Source organism: Halichoerus grypus, chromosome 2 (genome assembly GCF_964656455.1).
Source record: "Halichoerus grypus chromosome 2, mHalGry1.hap1.1, whole genome shotgun sequence".
NCBI classification, from domain to species: Eukaryota; Metazoa; Chordata; class Mammalia; order Carnivora; family Phocidae; genus Halichoerus; species Halichoerus grypus.
The window spans coordinates 159,840,644-159,864,206 of NC_135713.1; the positions used below are offsets into that span (position 1 = coordinate 159,840,644).

The 23,563-nt window shown below is 44.6% G+C and overlaps 1 protein-coding gene across 3 annotated transcripts in view; it reads left to right on the forward strand.

Annotated features, from left to right (window-relative positions):
• Positions 1 to 7,196, forward strand: part of AKAP10 (A-kinase anchoring protein 10) — a 96,693-nt gene extending 89,497 nt beyond the window's left edge. For 2 of the 3 annotated variants that reach the window (XM_078067992.1, XM_078067993.1), the window contains exon 15: positions 199 to 7,196. In XM_078067992.1, coding sequence (XP_077924118.1) covers positions 199 to 204 — 6 coding nt within the window. In that variant the 3' untranslated portion in view covers positions 205 to 7,196. The remainder of the gene's footprint in view (positions 1 to 198) is intronic. The other variant, XR_013446038.1, reaches the window with a different exon arrangement.
• The last annotated feature ends 16,367 nt before the right edge of the window (positions 7,197 to 23,563 follow it).

Below are 23,563 nucleotides of genomic sequence, written 5' to 3' on the forward strand. Positions count from 1 at the left end.
TTTTTAAGCTTCTGTTCATTCATATGTAAATGAAGATAATTCTAGCGTTTTACCTCAAGACTGTAGTCAGATCCTGGCTGTCATAAGTGCTGGTATGTAGTAAACACTAAGTGTTGGTTCCCTTCTTAATCTGTAATAATATGTCACTGGTTATAAAAATGTGCCTTACCTTTTTCTTTTTCTTTTTCTTTTTTTCAGCTATGACTCAAGACCTGAGATAAAGGAAATCTGCTTTTGAAAAATAAGAGAACTTTTTTCCTTTGGTTGGATTCTTCAACACAGCCAATGAAAACAAAGCACTGTATTTCTTTTCACTGATATATCACTGTTGTTCCCAAGAAAGAATGGCAGACAATCCTAGACTTCCATCATAAGCAGAGTGACATGTAGACATATTTGCTGCACATGATGTTCACACAGTGAAAGTCATAAAGAGACAAAGTGGTATTGTTTACATTACTAGAAAATTAATAGCTTTCCAATGGCAATAACCCATTTATGAAAGAGTTTTAGTCCACTGGAATAGACAGGGACCACATACTGTGGGAGGTAGATGAGCGTAGAGCTGATATTTGATGCACATTCTGTAGCAGTGGCCCAGCCCTACAAGTATCCTAAAGCAGGTACCAGAAGTGCTTTGCTTTGGCCTCCTAAACACACAGGTGAGTCAGACCCTCCGAGAGCCAGGCAGCTCAGAGCGGCGGTGCGGTGCTAGTGGGTTGTTCTCCTTCAGCAGAACGGGGCGAGGGCTCCCTGGCAGTCTTCCTTCACAGAGGCATTCATGTGGAAGGAAGCTAGCCGACAGGTCAAGTCTCTGTGACATTGTCCTTCCCTTTGGTGACAGTATGCAATTTTCACATTTTAATTGCTCCTGAGATGCAATATACTGAAAACCAGTCTCCCCTGCTTAACAAAAAGATGAGTCTCCTTTATATTGAGCGTGAAGACTTGCTCTTCTGGAATACTCTGCTCCAAGTTACTTAACTTTTCCTTCAGAATACATGTGGAAGAGAAGGAAGAGTAACAATCACTCCAGTTTCCCCCTGTGATATCTTGGACAAATGTTTATACCTAGATTGTATGGTTTTTGTTTTGTTTTTTCTTTTTTTTTTCTTTTTAAGATTGGCAAGCAAGCATTGGGGTGGGAGGAGGCAGGAAAAACACTCAACCTTGACCGCCTCTCCTTTCTTTGCTATGAGCTGGGAAGTGTGCAGCTGGTGGCCTTTTTCGTTCTGTCTTCAGGAGAGTAGGAGACTCCCTCACTGCACTCCCACTCAGTCAGCTAGTGGGTGCGGACCTCGCTGCCATCAGCAGGGCCACCCCGCCAGCAAGCACACTCCATCGGCCAGGCGAGGCCGATGCCTCTTCACTGCACGTGACTGAGGGGGAAGAACGTTCTCTTAGGTGTTACTGCTTTTGCTCAGACTTTGCAAAAAAAAAAAAAGAGAGAGAAGATCTATATATATATATAAATATATAATTATTAATCACCTCTGTCCTTGAGAAAGTCTTGAATGAATAGAGAATTTATTCCATTGCAATATGTGATTGTATAGAGGCTCACTGTTTCATCAACAGAAGAAGCAAAAAGGCTGTGTATAAGTTTTTGGTACTATGTACCACCTCTGTTATTCTTCTAAAGCGAAGTATTCATGTACTTAAACCATATTCTATTTAATTGTGTTTGATTTTAAAAATATATATATATGAGAATTATATTTAAAATTGTGTCAACTTTCTGCTTTCAGGGCACTTACGGTCCTTCTACTGAAATGTGTTGATTCTTCCAAATATGTCCATTTGCTTTACAAAAACCCAGACATGAGCCACTCCTGGACTTAGCCTTGTGTTTGGAGTGTACGGCGTAGACCTGAGGTTTTATGAGGTGTATTTGCTGTGATTAACATGCATTTTGTTCTTTTAACAAAATATTTCCAGCCTTTCACTTTGCTTCAACCTTTAAGTAACAGAAAAGCAATATAAAGGTCGTAGAATAAAATGTGGTTTTGGGTGACTCTTGCTGCCTGAGCATGTTTTGCAATAACAATTTCTGTAAGACTCTAGGCTGTTTAAACTCGTGCTTTCAGTTAATACGTAGTAATTTCTTTGTATACGTTTTGTGCTTCTGAGCTAGATATGTCCGTAGTAGTCGTAAGGTTCTTATAAAGAGAAGAATAGCAAGTTGGAGACTTGGTTACTTTCTTCTGCCGCACCTGCTGTGGGACACAAGCAGATTGTGGCCTGCAGTTATTAGCCGAATTTAATATTTGATCAGAAGTATGATCCTTGTACTTACATTAAAATTGGAATTGGATTCAGCCTGACTTTGAGCACCACTGAGTTCCAGGCTCTATGCAGTGCGCCCACAAAATATGAGGCCTCGGCAGGATTTTCATAGGCTCGAGGAATCCGTTGAGCATCCGTTTTTACCATGTTGCTGATCTCAACGCAAACTGTTGGAAAAGATGTTAGTGCAAAAGGGGTACCGTTTGTAACTTGCCATGTCTTCACTCCTGTAAGATTTGAGGAAAGTAAAAAGCAAATGTCAGCCAAGTCCAGCGAAGAGCAATAAAACAGGGAGCAACTTTTTGTAACTTTTTCAACTTGGGTTTTTCAGTATTCGGTAGAGCTTTATGTAAGGTAAGTAATGCACATTTCTGGAGCTGTGACGAGTTCGGTAGGAATTTGGAGGGAAAGTCACTCTGAATTGTAGACAATTACAGACAACCTTGTTTTAAGTACTAGTAACTAAGCACCTGCTGAAGCAGCTGACCTCTCTCTCTCTGCTGATACTGTTTGGGGGTACCCGCCTGACTCACACTGACCCTGCCCTCATTCCTACAAAATCAGTCTGAAGTGACTTTTTATGACATGCAACCAAAAGGACCTTGTTGAAAGTACTACCAGACTGTTCTAATTAACTCACGATCATGCGTCCTTAGCATGTTTGCAAAATACCCCTACATTCGGGAGAATTTTTCTTTAGCAAACCTTTGGTCATTTTGTAAATTCTCTCAAAATGGAATTCTCAACTAATGGAGCTAAAAGACACTCCCTCGTTTTTATAGTGAAGAGTTACTCAGGCCCAGGAAAAGGGTAGGTCTTTAGCCTGCTGTGGGATAGTCACCGTTAGAACTCAGGCCTTCTGGACCAGGGCCTTTTCATGCTTCCCAACATCCTTCCAAAGGATAAACACCATCCCCGCTTTTAGCAACTATAATAAACCCAGAAATAGAGGGCATTTCTATCAGTGAGTAACTGATAATCTTCAAATGATGGAGGGTAGTGATTACTACAAAATAGGTACATGCTGAGCACTTCTGTGGACTAGGCAAGACTTCTGTCCTTTGGCTGGAACCGTAAGTGGGAATAAATCTCAGCGAAACCCTCAAGGTTCCGAACTTAGGAGACCCACACTAATAATTACCTCATGAGGCCCCTCATAGATAAGCACTGTGGGCACTTAATAGGCCTCTCTGCTTGGGCAGGGTTGGGAATGGCTAGGAGTAAGAAGTATGGTATTCTGTGGGTTTGGGACAGGTGGAAATGGCCATGGCATAGCGAGTGTTGGAGGAATCCGTATGAGCAAAAGCCAGACCTTCATGCTCAGGGAGGAGGAAGTTCATCTGCTTGCCTGTCACACAGGGTAGTGAGTATTTCTGCCTTAGTAACTTAATGCAACCAAATTATTTCCTCAGTATGTTCCCCTCAAACCGCCTGCTCTGGGACAACGAGGGTGTCCGAACTCACCTGGAATAATTAAGCCCCTTGCCCAAGGGTGGTAGTGCCCCCACCCCACCACCACCCCACCCCCAGGCACCGCCGAGACGCCTACACCACTGCTGCTTGGTTGTAGCCTGTGTTCGTGAGCGCAGGCCGGGGCAGCTGGGCCCTCTGGGCCTGTGGTGGGCACGCAAGGTGCCTAGAAAAAGTGGGCTTAAGTTCAGCTCAGAGAAAGCTGGGAATTGCCAAGGAGCAGATAGGATTGTGGTGACCGGCATCTCCCCTGACTTCAGGTATCTTGAGTCCCCCATCTTGAATGTGTCTTCAGGCTCACCCCCTAGATGATCCCCGGCTGGCCTCTGCCTAGTCACAGTAAGAGTCCTGCCCACCATGCAACTCGTGGAAAGGCCCTAGCCAAACAGCGCCATGGGCCTCCACACTGTGCGTAGCCCTGGTGTGCTCACCAGAACCCAGTGCGCTCCACCCACACCTTCGGTTCCCTCCTCTTAACAGAGAGCAACCTTTTGTTCCTTCTAATGACAGAGCCACTGGCTTAGCAAATGTTTGCCCATTCCAAAGTATTTTAATGTCTACCAAGTGCCGGGCTCTGTTCACAGTGCAGGGACACAGGAAATAAGACGAACTTCTGGGCCGCCTGGAGAGTCCATCCTACTGAGGAGGAGATAGAAGTTGGAGCTCCATCTATGATTGCTGGTATTTTTGGACTCAAGATAGCCTTTTGAGCCTATGATTTAACACCCCTTCCTTATAGAGCCCTGCAGGGGGTCACTAGGCTTTCCTGACCCGTAAAGGAGACCCACAGGGTAGAAGGGGCCTAAGGAGGGGTCGCTCTTCCAAGAGCACCCACCCCTCGAGGACTGGCTGCCCCGCCATTCCATTTACTCCCTGCAAAACGAGAACACTCAGGTGTTGAGCACCTGGCTGACGACAAGGGGCGGCACCTGATATCTGAGGCCATCAAGCAAGTCTCTCGGAGTGGGGTAGGCTAAGAGGAGGCCAAAGGCTCAGTCTCAGCCCCCTGGGGGCTCTCTGCAGAGCTTGGGGAAATGTGAATTCTCAGAAACAAGAAGGCTAGTAGTGTAAAATTACTACCTGCACGTGAGACAAAATCCCAGCCTTGGAAGAAGCTAGCTAGCGACTGAGCTGATTCCATGAGGTGATCAGCTCTTTCTGAGTTCTGCTTTCATGATAATGACAACAAGCAGCAGAACTGAGTACTTAACACTGTGCCAGGCACTGGAAAGGTAAGTACCTACTCTTCCCCTCGTATGAGGGAGGCTGAGGCTCCAGAGGCCAAGGAAGCCAATCCAGGCAGTGAACCTGCTCTCTTACCCACCACCCTGCTCTGTCGTAAGTCGCCTTCGGCTCTTCTCTCATTGTGCTGCTTGTTGGTACTCATTAAAGACTAGTGTAGCAGATGCTGAAGGTTTCCAGAAAAGGGGACCGTGGCTTTAAAACATTCCATCCATTGCTTTAAAGCAGCAGTTCTTAAAACTTTCACATGCATCAGGATCCCCTGGAGAAACTTGTTAAACCATGGATTTCTGGGCCTAACCCCGGTTCCGATTTGATCGGTCTGGGGTAAGGGCTGAGAATTAGCATTTTTAACACATTTCCTGGTGATGCTACGCTTTTGAGACCAGACCAGAGAATCAGAGACCAGACTTTTGAGAATCACTGCCTTCCAATTGTTCCTGCAAATTGGGAACTGAATATTTTCATTCCCTTTTATTGGAAATGCCCATGCTACACAGAAATGGAATTTGAGGCTTATTACTCGTGAGTCACCAAAACAAGCACACGTATCCTTTATTAGTATTCAGATGTTAACGCCAAAACAAACACCCAAAGGCCACCCCACTGTCTCAGTCACTGAGCAGGTCTGAGACCATCGAGGCAAGTGTCTCCTGCTGGGGTAAGGCTTAGAAGAAGCCACAGTCCAGTCTCAGCCCCACGGTCTCCTCCCCACTTTCTGCCCACCCTATGCCCCGTGCCTTTGCCGGGCAGTGCTCCTGACATGTTCTTCCAGGGCTGAGACTTTGGGCTGTTGGGGTCACACCCAAGGCCCCAGTGGAATCTTGGGTGCAATCCCTGTCTGGTGCATTTCCTTCAAGTGTGTCCCCCAGCTCCTTGATGCCACCTGCCCTCTAAGGTCTTGACCTTGCCTTTCCTGACCCGTCTCCCTTGCTGTCCTTCTTTTTAAGTCCCTCCCATAGGACACTGGTACCTTGTTCTTCCTTTCTGCCCCTCTTCATCTCCCTCCTCCCCGTTTCTTCCTTCAGCACATGTTTCCTGGGGACTTGTTATATGCCTCTTCTAGTTACTGGGGGTACAGCGGTCCTCAGAACACACATACTGCCTGTCCTCCTTGCAGTCTAGAAAACAATGACTATGCGTGTGATGAGTGTTACGGGAGAGCACGAGAAACCGTTGGGGGCAGTCTAGGTGGACCCCTCTTTGTGATTCACAGACTTCCTGATCATCTCAGTCTTCCTCCAGAGCGTGTCCATTCTGCATGTATCTCTTGCCTCAAGATACCCTTTCTTCCCAGTCCCGACACTCCCCCTTCCCCCCACAACTGGACCAGGACTCCATATTGGCATATTGGCATGACTGCCCACTGCTGGCCAGTGCTGTTTCCATATCCTTGCTCCACATCCTCCGTTGCCACGTCGGGAGGCTGCCCCTACCCGGCTCCAGGACACTCCCAGCGATCTTTTGCCAAGTCCTTGATGCATCACTGCTTCATTCCCACCCCCAAGACACTTGACTGTCCATCATGATGATCCACCTGGCAACCCAACTTAGAGCTCTTTGGCCTTCTTCGTTCTCAAGAACATATTTTACTCTTCAGTCTCACCCATAACTAGGTCTGTCATCTCCTGCAACTGCTCTACTACCTCTGGTTGGTCTCTCCTCACATTTTAGCCCACCATAACCACAAACGATGCAAGAAACATTATAGACTCCTCCTACTGGAATGGGTGAAAAGAGGTGGGAAGAACCTTCGTAATCATTCCAGGAGTGTGTCCTCACTATTACAAGAGTTAGGTTTTGTAAACCAGCCTTTCAAAGAGCAACTTCAAAAGCAATAAGTGAATACTTTTGTTGTAAGGATTATAAACTTGCACCTACATGATAAGTTGAGGGTGGGGGGAGAACTGTCCTAACGTGGTGACTTGGATCAAACTTTCCAATGACAGTGTCAGACAAGTATTTTTAAATGCTGCATCTCAGACAGCTTAGATGGAATTGAAGGATATATATTTGAAGAAAGTGGCTCTGGATATGATGAAGACATTGATGTCCAAGATGTATGTAGAGACTTTGAATAAAATTGTTACTTGACATGTAAGAATGGGGGGGAAAAAGCAATATTTTGTATTAATGTATTATTGTATATAATGTTATTTTAAATATGCATGTGTAACTAAATAAATATTATAATTCGACATCTGACTATTTCATCGACATTCCTACGAGTTTAAATTTATCTGGATTGATCCCTTAATTTTTAAAAATGTTTTCATTAGGAAAATAGGGATTTGCCTTAAATACAAGGTCACCTATATCATTAATGAACTCCCTGTTGCTGCTGAATAAATTCTAAGTTCCTTATGTAGCATTTAACACCCTGACTGATCTAGCTGCCTTGATCTTGGAACACTAGACTTTAAGCCATACTTCTTTGCACCCTTTCTTCAGTGGGCTTTCACACCTCTGAGCCTGTGCCTTTGCTCAAGCAATGCCTACAGTTTAAAATGTCCTCCCCCACACCCTGCCTAAAGAAGTCCTTCTCGCCTCTAAAAGCTGGCTCACTTCCTCTTCTGCCTCTTATTCCAAAAACCTTCCCTGGTGCCCAGTCTGTCTGAGTTCCCTGGAGCACGTTCTCACACATCTTCCAATATGATGTCATGGAGGGTTGGTTCTGGGCCGGTCGGCTTCACCAGATATGAGTGAGCTCTTCCCAGGGAAGAGCTGGGGTTGATCCACAGAGCATGGCCCAGGAGATGCTGGAGGAAAGGGGAAAAAAAAAAAAAAAACTTGCTTTAAATGAGCCCCAGCTAATGGTCTTCCAGGCCCATATACCCAGAATCAGGACTAAGTCGTCCTATTCCTTAGAGCTTGAAGGGGTGGGTCCCTGCTACCTGCTCCTGGCAAGAGGCCGATGTTGAGATGTCACTCTCTTATACTAGTCCAGCAATTCCTAAGGTCTGATTCACAAGTGCTTGACGGCCCTAAGACCCTTTCAGGAGGTCTGCACGCTCAAAATTATGTATCATAATAACACTAAGACATTAAGTACCTTTTCCACCATGTAAATATTTACACTGACAAGGCAAACACAATGGTGGGTGAAACTTCCGGCACCATTCCAGGAATCTGGACAGTGACACCAAATTGGACCAGCAGTCTGTATTCTTCACTATCCTGCACCTGTCCTAAAAAAAAAAAAAAAAGGCAATTTCCCATAAGAATGTCGTTGGTGAAGCAGAAACAATTATTAATTTTACTAAATCTCAACCCTCGAGTGCATGTTTTTTAATATCACGGGGGACAAAATGGGAAGTACCGATAAGACACTTCTGCACAGCGAATATGACGGTGGCCTCCAGGAAAAGCACTTATGCAATTGTTTGGGTTGTTAGCAGAACCAGCTACAGAACAAACCGCTGACTAACTGGGTATTCAGACCTGGCTCTTTAAAAGACGTTTTCTCGAAAACGAGAGAAGCAAGCCTACAGCTTTGAGAAGAAAACACTGACAACATTTATTGCCAAGGATGAAAATGTGGGTTTTCAGGCAAAATTTAGAATTTTGGAGAACCGGTCTTTGCCACCGTGAGCTGGAGAGCTTCCCATGCTTACAAGGCATTTCTGTCGCGAGCGGATTAACAGATAGGATTCTTTTTGGGGTTTTTTTTTTTTTTTTTTTTTTGGATACCGTCTGATGAAATGTGTCAACATTTGGAGGATCTGCATAACCCAGTGAACCGCTTCCCAAATGACCAAGGTGTGATGAGCCAAACCATGCATAGGTAAGAGATTCATTTTCAAAGCGCAAGATCCACCAATAGAGCATGAAGAGTTGCCAAAATGAAGAAGTCTGAGAACTACACCACTTGTCCAAACCTCAGGCTGGTAGAAAAAGCCACACCAGGGAGGCCAGACCTTATCCGCACTGTGCTGTTGGCATGAAAACAGGTTCTATCCCGTATCGTGCTGCATCCTTGCTGTGGGATCTTCAGCATTTCCCTCACCTCTCTGGGCCTCTGTATCATCTACAGAAATGAAGATAATGATTCTTCAGCAGCTGGTGGTGGCAGAGAGAGAAAGAAGTCCACCGATTCGAGAAACCTTTGGTAATGCAATCAAAAGGTCCTGATGATGTATTATGAAGAAGAGGGTGAAGAGTTGGTTTTCTTTAGATTATTACAAAGAAAGACCCTCTCCGAAAATCTTACTTCCGAAGCTGCTGCCATAGCGTAGATCCGGCAGGTCACGCAGGCCCTTGGTTCCTCATTCGAGGCGTCTCTGATCGTGAGGATTTACTGGGGTTGTGTGATTGCCAGCACTGGAAAAAGGAGTTTTCCTTCTCCTCTCCCCACTGTGGTGAGAACTGCTGATCTGACGTCTTCCCCCAGCTCAGGAGGAAGTGAACATTCTGTCCTGACCGCGGGGCCCAAAGCAATCTCTTCTGTGTTGCCTGAGGTCAGCCACAGCCCTGAGACTCCAGGCCTCTCGGGAAGGAAGCTCGTGGAGGTTGTGGGTCTGAGGTTAGCCCTCAGCATTGCTTTGACGAGGAGCAGGGACATCAGGAGAAGCCGGCAGCCCCGCTGTCCTCCCTAAGGCTTTATGAGGGGAGCCTCCTCCAGAGAACTCACACAACCCCGATTTCATGAGCATCCAGAGGTCAGGCTGAGAGATTCTCTCAAGAACAGGTCGCATCAACCCAGTTCCCAGAGATATACACCAGAGGACCGATTTCTTGATTTATTAGACAAAGCTCAACTGTCAAAAAGGAAACCGGAAAGAGCATTTGGCAAAATCCAACACTCATTCATGCAAACCAGGAATAGAGGGGAACTTTTCTCAACCTTGACGTTTGTGCAAACCCACGGAGTGTGCCACACCGGGAGTGAACCCTAATGTAAACTATGGGCTCTCAGGAATAATGGTGTGCCGACGAAGGCCTATTAGTTGTACCAAATGTCCTACTCTGGTGCTGGATGTGGACATTTGGGGAGGATGTGCACATGTGGGAACGGGATATATGTGCAAAATCTCTGCACTTCCTGGTCCATTTTTTTAACATTTTATTTATTTGTTTCAGAGAGAGAGAGAAAGAGAGAGAGAGCACGAGCCGGGCAGGGGAGGGGCAGAGAGAGAAGCAGGCTCCCGGCTGATCAGAGAACCAAATGCGGGGTTTGATCCCAGGACCCTGGGATCACGACCTGAGCCGAAGGCAGACGCTTAACCGACTGAGCCACCCAGACGACCCTCTGCTCCATTTTTTAAATTGAGCATATAACATTGTGTAAGTTTAAGGGGCACAGCGTGTCGATCTGATACATTTATATTACAGTGTGATTATGTCATTAATTACACGTTCTTCTAAGGGTGGGGACAACCTTCTGCTCAGTTTTGCTGCAGTGGTGTCGTTCTTTTGTTTAAAACCTTACAAAGGCTTCCGATCTGACCAGGGGAAAAGCCGGAGTCCTTATAATGACCTCTGAGACCCTATAGCATCTGGCCTGTTGACTCTGTGGCGTCATCTTCAATCACCCTCCCCCTGGTTCATCAGCTCCAGCCACTCTGGGCTAAAGGCATGCTCCTGCCTCAGGGCTTCTGCACTTGGGATGCTCTCCCTCTAAATACCTGCATGGATCACACCTTCCTTCCCTTCAGGTCTTTACTCAGATGTCACCTTCTCAGTGGAGCCATTCCTGGTCGTCTTTTTAAAAATTGTATCCCTCTCTTCATATTTCCTACCTCCCTTCCTAGGTTTTGTTTTCTCCTTCATACCTATCACTAGCTAACATCTTCTTCTATTGATCCTATTTATGGTCTACTACCCCCACCAGGGAATAAGCTTCCTGAAGGTAGACACCTTGTCAGTTTGGTTCACTCATAAATCCTTGTTGAATGAATGAATATGTGGGCTAGAATGCTGTGTCTGAAGATCATGACGTGCCTCGTCACCGCAAAGCCACATAGGAAGCCAGATCTCCAGGGATACTGAGTGAGCTGCAATTGGAACCAAGGTCATCTGCTGATCCAGGGCAATGGCATGGGAGACAATCGCCCACATCAAGGCAACTAAAATCTCAACCAATATCTCCTCTTCCTCCACTGTCTCCTTGATTCCACCTTTTTATTCTTCTAAGGTTCCGAGCCCTTTCTGATTGGAACGGGATTTCTTCAGATATGCTCAACTTTATGGCCTTGGGAGTCATATTTTTTCCCTAAGACATTTTTTTTTAAGATTTTATTTTTTTAAGTAATCTCCACACCCAACGTGGGGCTCAAACTCACAACCCCAAAATCAAAAGTTGCATGCTCCACCCACTGAGCCAGCCAGGTGCCCCCAAGACATCTTGCATGAACTCTGCTGTGAGCCATTGTGCTGGTTTTGAACTCTGAGTCTCAGAGCCAACCCTCTATCCATGTAGCCATGCTACAAAACATCAGTTATGCATGCCTCCGTCGTGGTCATCCTAGGACCCAACACAGCAGATAGAAGCAGAAGGAATGACAGAGGCATCACAAAACAGAGGTGCCTTATTTAATAAGAGCAAGTTGTTAAATTTTCGTTTTTTACCTTAGGAAAAGATAAATTTCAGATGGATTAAAAAATCAAATGTAAAAAACAAACAAAAAAACCCCACTTCCCTACTCACACTGGAAACCCAGAGGATGGTGGGGGGGGAGGGGAGGGGAAGAAATCCATGCTTGAAAATTAAAAATGTGTTTTGAGGAACACCGTAAACTAAGCCAATACATAAATTATAGATTTGGAAAAACAATATTTTCAAGGCAAATGACAAAGTCTGTGTGTGCATGTGTGTGTGTGTGTGTGTGTGTGTGTGTGTGTGATATAGTTCCATGAAGAGCTCTGACACATTGCCAGATATTAAATCACCAAAAAAGCAAATCCAAATGGTCTACAAGTACACGAAAAGATGTGCGGGCTCCTTAGTTTCTAGGAAAAATCACATTAGAGAAAAACGAAACATCATTTTATTGCCATGAGAGTGGAAAACACTAAAGAGGTAGAAATGGGAACTGTGGTAGCATTTTAGGAAAGCAGTCTGGAAAAATCCATTACAGTTAAAGATTCATATATCTGGGGCGCCTGGGTGGCTCAGTTGGTTAAGCATCTGCCTTCAGCTCACGTCAGGATCTCAGGGTCCTGGGATCAAGCCCCACATTGGGCTCCCTGCTCAGCGGGGAGTCTGCTTCTCCCTCTCCCTCTGCCCTTATGAGCACTCTCTCTCTCTCTCTAATAAATAAAATCTTTAAAACGAAAAAAGTTTATATGTCCTTAGACCTAGCAATCACATTCCTGGCAATCTATTCCAAGAAGTAAAAGCCTTGATACATAAAGTATAGATGTAATGTAGCATGATTTATAGTGGCAAATACACACACACACACACACACATACACACACACACACACACGACAGGGAACAGTGAATGTCCAACAGCAGAGGGTGATTGAATATCTTCCAGCGCATCCACGCTGATGCGGGGTCATTGAGCATGACGGTCAAGAGAGAATTCTTGAGAAAGTTTCACGGGGCAAAAAGGTACTTTTATTAAAACACGGGGACAGGACCCGAGGGCAGAAAGAAGTGCACTTGTGATTATGAGGAAGGACCGATCAGTTAGTTAGGGGGTTTGGGATAAGAAAATATCTGGGGAATTTGTGTATGTTGAAAGTGAAGTTTACAGGACCTTGGAGGTCTGGCTATTGTCAAGACAAGATTACCCTTTACTATCTAGTAAAACATTAGTCGTGAGACCCTGTAGGAATGCCGTGTCCCGCATGGCTCAGATGTGCATCAGGGGGCCACATGTTGTAAGATGATCCTCTTTTGGTTACATTCTTCCTGCCTTTGTTTTCCTCATCACACACTGTGGAATATTATGCAACCATGAAAAAGGAGGTAACTAGATTGGCTCTGGTTAACTTGAAGGAATTCTATCAGGTCATAACCTAAGAATAGCAAAATGCAGGAAAAGTGTCTATCGTGTTATCCCATGTTTGTCAAACTCTGACATATACGGGAAGGGTGTTATCCACATACGTATTTATAAGCATCTGTTTAAATAAGTTTCTATGTGGTTGTAGTTGCCTGGGGAAAATCTATAACAGGTTGCTGACATGTGCCTCGTGAAAGAGGAAGGAGAGGGAGGTGAGCAAAATTAGAAGAAAACTTAAAAAGAGTAGGAAAACAAAATGCCGGCACGTATAGCGTAATACTCTAATTTTGGGGGCAAAATCTACATAAGTGAATATATCAATAAACTTTAAAATAGCTTAAAATAGACACATTACCACCATCCCTCTTGTTTTCTAAAATTGTACACAGATGGGGCAAAAAATGATGGGTATCTATGCTCAGACTGGATGTCTTTTCATAATTTTCTACAATGAACTGCTATTGCTTTTGTTATAAGTAAAGATAATATTTTAAACAAGAAGACCAGGGAACGTTTCTTAGTACCCTCCCACCAGATGCTTCAATGGCTCCCACTTCCTCTCTCCTCTTTGTCTCAACCCCTCTCGCTGCTTTGTCTCATACATGTTCACTCATGACTCCCAAACCTCTCTCTTGTCCAGGTATTAAACAAATGTTTGTTGAGTGAAGAAAGGCTGTGTTGCTCTTTACCTTCTGGCTTCATCTTCTTCATCCCTTACTCAATCCCTATACCCCAGCCCTACGAGGCTTTATGCGGTTGCTGGATCTGGGCACAAGCTGCTGACTTTGTCTGAGGAGACTTCCTTCCTCATGGACACCTGACTCGTTTTCCAGATTCACCCGAAACTCCATTTTAGCCTCACTGGACTCCTTCTAGATAGGATTAGCTGCTTCTAATTCTAATTCTAGTTCGGCTTTCAGCAGATTGCTCTGGCTTGTGGGAGCCCCCTGCCACTGCATGACAAGTAAATCAAAAGACAAAATGTATTCATTCAACAAACTGAGCCTTTACCCTTCATCGGGCACATTTCCAGGCACAGGGGCTGGAGCAGTAAGAAAACAGACACAAATCCTTGCCCCCACAGAGCCTCCTTTCTAGTGAGAGCAGGCAGACACTAGAGAGACAAAGGGGTAAAACAGACAAGAAGGAGGTGAGGGGGAAATGGGAAAGGAAAAGAGTTCCAGGCTAAGGGAACAGCAGATGCAAAGACCCTGATGCAAGACACAGATAACTTGCCGTGAGGAGATCCAGAAAGGACTGGGGAATGTGGGAGAACTTTCCAGAAAGGTGACACTTGAGTTGGGCCTTTAGAGAGCTTTTGGTGGAGAATAGAGTCACAGTAGGCAGAAGGATTACAACAGCAACCACATCCCAGAGGTGTGAAGGGGCTGATGCGTTTGAGATGTGACTAGCCTGCAGAGTGTCCGGAGCTGAATTTGGGGTGTGTGATGACAAGGGTGAGGGGAAAGAGAGCAGGAAGGAATCGGGTTGTGGATTCTGGTCTCCTGATTCAGGGTCTGGGGATGCCACAAGACTCTGAGGGAACCAAGAGAACAAAACCATCACCCACATCCCCAAATTCACTCCCACTGGTTTTCAGATCATCATCTGTCCAACCAACTGGCAGGAAATTTGGATCCCTCTGGGTGAGGTGAGGTGGTTGCTCTTTCTGCACCTGACAACAGCCCCGTGGGATTTCCTTGGGTCATATAATGCAGCTCACAACCTTCCAGGAGGAGGAGGAGGTTAAGGCTGTCAAGTCAGAGCCTCCAGATGATAAAAAGACTGACGCAACCAGAACTCTCATACTTGGCTGGTGGGGGTGTACATTGGAATATACTTTGGAATATACTTTCTTAGCATCTATCAGCATTGAGTATGCGTGCTATGACCTAGGCACTCCACTGCTAGGTATACGCCAACCAGAAATGTATACCTATATTCACCAAAATTCATATCCTAGAGTGCTCATAGCAGCACTATTTGTAATAGACATAAACTGGACGTTACTTAAGTGCTTATCAATAGCAGAATGGATACACAGGTTGGGGTGTCTTCATACTGTGCAGTATTGAAAAGCAACAAGAATGAACTAATGACAACTTGGATGATTCTCGGATACATAACGCAGAGCACAAGATGCCATGCACAAAGCAGATAAAACTCAATCCACAAGTTGGGATAGTGTTACCCTTTTGGGGGGTGGTGGCTGGAGCTGTTCTCTGAAAGAATCCGGCACACCCGACAAGAAGAGTCTCGGTGCTTCCAGCAGGTCCTAGCTGGTCAAGCCATGACCCAGGAGAAGCTGTCTTGGATTCTCCACCCCCAGTGAAGCCACACAGCCAATACCATGTGGGGTAGAGATGAGCTATGCCTGATGGGCCCCATCCAAATTCCTGACCCATGGAATGAACCGTGAGCAATTAAAAAAAAAAAGTTTCTTGTTTTAAGCAACTAAGTGTTACAATGTGGCAATAGATTACTGAAACAGTTTTTATTCATCCTTGAGAGGCTACTGAGGACAGGGACCCAATCTTTTCTGTATCCAGGGTGATGTTAAAAATATCTAACAGTATTCAATATAAACAATGTTATATGCTAATATACAAGTATAATAATAAATTAAACATTCCATTTTATTATCTGAGTAAGCTAAACAATACACCACAAAGCTTCTTCCCAGCGCAAATACGATGTAGCATAAATAATTTATTAAATTACTTTGATAATTCATGAATGATTTGTTCATGTTTTGAAATTGTTGGGTGATCATTCCTCTGATGTGGCTGGCTGTCACTAGTTAAATGAGGGCTCTGTCTGGACCATGATCTAACCATAGGGAATACAGCAAACCCTCCTTGTGAATTCTCCATTGAATTGAAAGTCATAAGGCATTTCAGTATTCTTAATTTGAGAATAATTTCAATATTTTTAATAAGTAGCAAATGTCTCTTAATATTAACTATGTTGTTGGGGTGCCTGGGTGGCTCGGTCGGTGAAGCGTATGCCTTCGGCTCAGATCATGATCCCAGGGTCCTGGGATTGAGCCCCGCATCAGGGTCTCTGCTCAGCAGGGATCCTGCTTCTCCCTCTCCCTCTCCCTCTGCTTGCCTCTCCACCTGTTTGTGCTCTCTCTCCCTCTCTCTCTCTGTCAAATAAATAAATAAAATCTTTAAAAAAATATAAACTATGTTGTTCATGACTCTGAATCCTTTCTTAATCCTTGTAATAATCTCAGAGATTTAAAAAATACATTCAACATCTTTATTATCAAGTATATATAAGATTATTGGCACGTCTTATTGAATCAGTTGATGTAATTGTATGACTTTTTGTTCGTCCTCAGTCCATGAGGCCAAAACATCATTTGAACAAGTTTCAGCATTTAATAAATGGAAAGTTTTAAAAGTTTACTATAGTTGTCACTTGTGTCATTAAATAATTTCCTTATTATGTAATTAAATAACCAAGATTTTCCCTTGGGGTTGATACTTTGTTTTCTTTCTTTCTTCTTTCTTTCTTTCTTTCTTTCTTATTTAGAGGGAGAGAGAGAGGTGGGGAGAGGAAGAGAGAATCCATGCCCAACAGGAGCCTGACGTGGGGCTCGATCTCATGACCCTGAGATCATGACCTGAGCCGAAATCAAGAGTCACACACTTAACCAACTGAGCCACCCAGGTGCCCCTGTTTTATTTCTAATAGCATACCATATTTCTTTATTTTTCCTTCACCCACTCCTTTGTCATAGTTTCCCGTCTTTAGGTTTACATGTTTAATTACTTTTATCATGGCTTAATTACTCCAGTAGTCTTCAAACTGTTTAGCTTCAAGACCCAATATATTTACTGTATTAAAAATTAAAGCTAAGAAATGCAAAATAAATTTATTCTTTATTTAAAAACAATAATAAGCCCATTGTAAGTGAACACAAATAACATATTGTAATAAAAAATAACTATGTTTTCCAAAACAAATTTAGCGAGAAAAGTGGCTTTTGCACCACTAGTACCAGTATTAATACAACATAAAGGGCAACTCATATTTTCATGAAAATACAAGGAAGACGTCATGGTCTGACCTCACGGAACCCCTGAAAGGGCCTGGAATCTTCAGGAATCCACATTTTGAGGACCATTGAATTGATCCTTCAGCTTCAACAATATCTTGTAAAGTGTTGATTCTTCTATGATAATAGATAGTTGATAATATGTAATATCGCTTATTAAACCCGAACACATAAACTTCTCCATGTATTTATTATTTATTTAGCCACTCCCATTTTATAGTTTTTATTAAACTCCATAGAGCAGGATTGATAGAATTTTTTTTTTCTTTAAGTAATCTCTACCCCCAGCTTGGGGCTCAAACTCACAACCCCGTGATTAAGAGTCCTGCGTTCTATAGACTGAGCCAGCCAGGTGCTCCAATTGATAAAATTTTTTAACTGCTTTGTCATCCTAGGATAACAGGCTGCCTATCAAGAGCCAAGTCTTCATCCAGCTGTCATTATTTCAATCCCTGCTCTCAAATATTTTGTTTCCTTCTCCCAGCTGTTTATTTGACACAGGGTAGTAAAAACATTTATCAAGGGAAGCTTTAAAGTGTGTTACTTGATTTGCAAATGTCTTGCATCATCCAGTGATGACTGAACACAGTGACTAAGCATCACATGAAAACATCTGAAAGTTTTCCGAAAACTTGGAAATGCTAGACTTTGTCCCTAGCATTACATTGGCCCCATGCATGCAACATCCAATGAAGTTCTCGCATGTATATTTCTCACTGAAACCATTTTTCCAGAGCCCTGACCATCAAATTCAATACATGATTTGATTTTAGATGCTATTCCTGTTAGCGCCACATCATCCGTAAGAACCGGTAAACAATCTTCCAAGCCTTCCATTTTGGACTGTAAGTACAGGATTAAGATACTTGTATGTGGGGTCTGCAGCCGGATGATGGCAGGCCTGGGAGAGATGTGCCAGCGCACCAAGGGTCCCCGGCTGGTCTTGCAGATGGCTATGGAGAACGGCTTCAGAGGGACTATGGCCAGGAGAAGGCCAGGAGTCTTTGGGTACAATGGAGCAGTTCTTCCGCAATGCGCACTTCTGTGAATAAAGGGCTCACCATCTGGACCTTGACTTACCAACCAGAGGTGGACCAGGATAAGGTGGAAGCTTATGGGGCAGCTCAGACCAATGGGTTTGATGTGCTCAGGAGGATGGGATTCTGCTCCAGGTGAGCCAGCAGCGGAGAGGGCTGCTCGGAGGGAGATGACCTCCCGCATCATCCAAAGAAAGGGCAGGGCCAGAGCCACCACACTTCCGACAGCCAGAGAGCCAGGTGAGGATGATGAGGATGAGGCAGACAGCATGGAGGACATGGAAGTCACAGCTGGGAATGGTGCAGCGGGGACACGTGGGGCCTGCCCCCAGCCTGAACCCACTCTGGTCCAGACTCCCAGACTATGAAGGAAGAGGATCTAGGGTAGGATGGCTGGCCCATTGCTGGGAGAAGGAAATGAGTGGGCCTGGGAATGTTTTGCGCCTCTGTTTGCTACTTGTTTTGAGAGTTGTTTGTAGGAGTTTTTTGGAGGGTTGTGGTCCTCTGGACTGGTTACCCCATCCCTGCCCTCGGCCCCGTTCCCCTGTCCAGCTCCTACCAGGGGATGAAGAGCCCTGGGGTCGTTGGTCTCAGGATGATGGGACCTGGTTCAGCAACCACCCCCCCCTTGGGCCCAAGTTACTATCTGAGTGATGAGGCCAGATTCCCAACACAGCGCCTCTTGGGTGAAGAGGGAGGATGAGTGGGTGTGGGTGTGGCTGGAGAAGCTACATGCTGATTGACAGTGGGTAGGTGGATTTGGAAAGAAAGAGGACCAGCAGGAGAACCAATACTCAGCCTTAGAGAGGCAGACTAAGTATTCACAAGAATTTCAAAGCTTAGTTTCTGGGCCCACCCTAGCAGCCTGGTGCTTTTTCTCCTTCTCCTTCTCCTCCTCCTTCTTCTTCTTCTCCTTCTTCTCCTCCTTCTTCTTCGTCTTCTCCTCCTTCTTCTCCTCCTCCTTCTTCTTCTAAGTTTATTTATTTGTTTTAGTAATCTCTACACCCAAGGTGGGGCTCGAACTCACAACCCCGAGATCAATAGTCACATACTCTTTGGACTGAGCCAGCCAGGTGCCCCGCAGCCTGGTACTTCTGGACAAATAAACAGATGGACAAATGGAGCACAGCAGCACTCTGAAAGTTTCCAAAATAAACTGTTTTTTTCTTTAAAAAAACAAAGAACAAAAAAACAAAGCAAAGCAAAAATATTTGTATGGGAAACAATAGACACGTCATTGACAATGGTAGAAATTTTACAGCCTGACTCTTAAGTTTTCCAAAACATTGCAGTCGACTTGGAGCTATGTTGCCCAGACCTCAGTGGGAGGAAGTATGCATTGCTTGGTTGGGGAAATTCTGTCAGCCTCCGGCTCTCTGGTCCTCCAGGGCCTGACCACAGTCTAGCCCACCTGGAGTCACACCTGAAGAGCAGCCCCATCAGGTGATGAGCGAGCTGGGACATTTTGGCTCAATGTGAGTCAACTTTGAGGCTTTTTTCTTTTTAGTACTTTTAAGTACTTTTTTTTTTTTAGAGGGGGGTGTGCAGAGAGAAGGAGGGGAGAGGGAGAGAGAGAATACCAAGCAGGCTCCACGTTCAGCATGGGGAGCCCGACATGGGGCTCAGTCTCATGACCCTGAGATCATGACCTGAGCTGAAATCAAGAGTTGGAACACCCAACTCACTGAGCCATCCAGGCACCCCTTGTTTAAGTTTTGGATTAAAATTTAAAATTTTTCATTTTCTTTATCATTCACATCATTAAAATATTTCTTTTGGGAGTTTTAATATTTCAGATGCTTTATTGGGAAAACTGACTCACGGTGTTCCTTGCAGTTTATCTCAGTGATGTTTGCAAATATTCTTTATTTCACCTGTTAGCATTAGCAGAACATTACAGCCGGTCCTACGAAATATGTGTTTAGCAGGTTTAACTTTTAATGATTCAAACTGTGAGCACCATTTGGGTCTAACAGTTATGGCAATAGCAAAAATAAGCTACTCGGGATTTTGGTTGAAATAACCAAACTGTTTGTCATTTTAGAAATGCAAATTTTATTCCAGTTCTTGCACAATATGGACAGATGCTCCTTGCTGTCGTCACATTATCAGAGTACCAGCAGATATCTCTAGGCTGAAGTCTATTTTTGGTATAATTTCAGAAGAGGTATGTTTATGATTCAGAAGAATTGTGGCTATGATATTTCCTAAAAGCTTTAAGAAATATATCCAAATCTTGTTGTCTCTTCATTTTATGTGGTTATTTCCATAATTTATTATAAATTCATGCATGTATAAATATCAAAGCTCTGCATACTAACTATTCACAAGAATTTCAGAGCATCAGCAGTAGGATCAAAGTAGAAACAATAGAACTGAAATAGAAGCAATGATGTGATTTGAAGAGAATGATAAACCAGCAATTCTCCTAAATCTCGAGTACCTCCCTGCCCAGGGGACTGGACTGTGAATATTCCTCACATTTAATCGTCCAAGAGGTTCTTTTCTCACCATGACATCCTCCAGCATTTGGCTGATAAAGTTCATACTAGAATTTATGTTAGTAATTCATTTTACCTCTCGTTGTGGTCACTAGTAACCAATTTACTAATTAGCACTGACACATTCCAATAGTTTATCAATAGGCACGTTTGCACGCATGTGCACACGCAGAGTTAAATTGGACAAATTAAGACCAATGAGAGTGAATTCGATTGGCCACGCTGAGTGATTTCAGAAGCAAACTAAAACTCCCCCTTGCTTCCATTCCTGAAGAAAGCCTGAATTTGACCTATGGTCAATACTTCCTGGGTTGTCCGTCCAGCCCCTGCTTCTGGGTGGATGTCCTCCTCCTTCCCCCCCCCCGCGCCCCGACCCCCGCTCTTGCACCTGCAGACTTGCATTGGGAACAGTCCTAGCTACACAACTTGACTTGCCTCCCTCATCTCCAATCCCTGGCTTAAGACGATTGTTCAGTGCACCTCACCTAAGGTGGGCCAATCAGAATCCCTTGCTTAAGAAATTGGGTTTGAGGGGCATCTGGGTGGCTCAGTCGGTTAAGCATCTGCCTTCAGCTCAGGTCATGATCCCAGAGTCCTGGGATCGAGTCCCGCGTCGGGCTCCTCGCTCAGCAGGAAGCCTGCTGCTCTCTCTCTTTCTGTCAAATAAAATCTTTTTAAAAAGATTATCATTAAATAATAATAATAATCTTTAAAATAAAGATTTTATTTATTTGTTTGACAGAGAGAGAGAGATCACAAGTAGGCAGAGAGGCAAGCAGAGAGAGAGGGGGAAGCAGACTCTTTGCTGAGCAGGGAGCCCGATGCGGGGCTCGATCCCAGGACCTTGGGATCATGACCTGAGCCGAAGGCTGACACTAACCGACTGAGTCACCCAGGGGCCTCAAAATAAACAAAATCTTAAAAAAAAAAAAAAAGAATTTGGGTTTGAGACTGGTGGCTGTGAGTGCTTGTGACCTTCTGCCATGTCGAAGGAGTGCAGAGGTAAAGAAGCAAGAAGCAGGTGCAAAGCAGTCCCCCTTGAGTCCAAGGTCCTCCTGGTAGTTTGCTTTTAAGGCCCTGTGTGTGGACGCTGAGAGGCACACCTATATCCTTATCTACATTCTTTCCATTTTTTGCTTTATCACAGTCAGCGTTTCTTCTGTGCTACCGACATAGTCCTAACTAAACGTTCCCTTAAACTTCCCCTGCTCCCGTAATAAGGCTTGACGTCAGAGATCCTTAGTGTGCAAGCTGCGTACTGTACTTTTTTAAAGCAATGGTGCATTATGGAGCCCATGCATGGCATACAGAATGGGATGCAGGTCCAGATCAAGGGCCTCTGGGTGGCTTCTTAAAAACATCTTCATAGGGGCGCCTGGGTGGCTCCGTCGTTAGGCGTCTGCCTTCGGCTCAAGTCATGATCCTGGGATCCTGGGATCCTGGGATCAAGCCCCACATCGGGTTCCCTGCTCAGTGGGGAGCCTGCTTCTCCCTCTCCTGCTCCCCCTGCTTGTGTTCCCTCTCTCGCGTGTCTCTCTCTGTCAAATAAATAAATAAAATCTTAAAAAAAAAATCTTCATAAGGGCGCCTGGGTGGCTCAGTCAGTTAAGGTCATGATCCCAGGGTCCTGCTCAGCGGGGAGCCTGCTTCTCCCTCTCCCTCTGCCTTCCGCTCCCCCTGCGAGTGCTCTCTCTCTCTGTGTCAAAATAAATCTTAAAAAAAAAAAAACACCTTCATAATGTCCTAGTGTGGGGATGTAATTCTAATGACATTAAATATAAACAGCTCAAAATTGTATATTAATTATGGTGAGCTTCAATTCCTAGCAGATGGGACCTTGTGAACAGAGCTGGGTTATGAATTATCTTTCATGACAAAAGGCCCAAGGCACAGATACGTGTAAAATATGCATTGGCTTAGATGACAAAGGGGACACCTGTCCTCATCTGGGACAATGAGGTGACCAGCAGGAAGGTCAGAGTGCTGCTCCCAGAAGATACTAACCCCCAGAGGGGCATCTCAGCAGGCAGACCCTGAAGGCAGCATCTTCAGCCACTTCTGGGCAGCCTGGAAGGGCACCCCCTGTGCTTCCCGACATGTTGGCTGCCAAGTACCATGTGGGAAAGACTGTCAGACCTAGTCTAGATGTATACCTCCCCAATGCTCTCTGCTATCCAAAAAATGTATACTAATTGTTCCTGCAGGGAAAGTTTATAGGTAGAATTCTCCAGACGTGTGTTAGATAAACCACCCTTACGTGGGTGCAGATGGTCCACCTCTGGAGCTGAGAAGCTTTGATTCTGTTCACAGAAGAACTACCGTGGGAGTAGACAGAGGAGGGAAGGAGGAACCATCCTAAGGGCACCAGTGTGGGATTGGGGAAGTACTGCTGAAAGCCAGCTTTGATTTCACTTACTTACCTGGTGATTGCTTAAATAGTTCTTTGCACAAGCCAGGCACTGGTTAAGCACTTTACATGTTTAACTCACTTAATGGAGCCTGATGAGGCAGTTACTGTTACTTCTTCATTTTACAGATGAGGAAACTGAGGCACGGGACGTTGTAAGTAACTTGTTCAGGGTCCTATAGCCCATAAGATACATATTCCTGAAGAGCTATTTTTTTTGGTAGTGGAGGGGATTGGCACATTAAATCCTCTGTGCTGGGGCGCCTGAGTGGCTCAGCCTGTTAAGTGTCAGCCTTTGGCTCAGGTCACAATCTCGGGGTCCTGGGATCAAGCCCTGGGACGAGCTCCCCACTCAGCAGCCAGTCTGCTTCTCCCTCTCCCTCTGCTCCTCCCCTCACCTTGTACTCTCTCTCAAATAAATACATAAAATCTTTTTTAAAAATCCTATATCTTATTTAAATAACCATATTTAAAGATTTACAATAGAGAAGCTTTCAAACAGGGAAAGAATCATCTCCAGATGAATTTTTGTCTCTCTGGGCATACTTGCTTCCTTTGCTTTTCCTTTTTGAAGGCTCCAGATTTCCATAGTGTCCAACA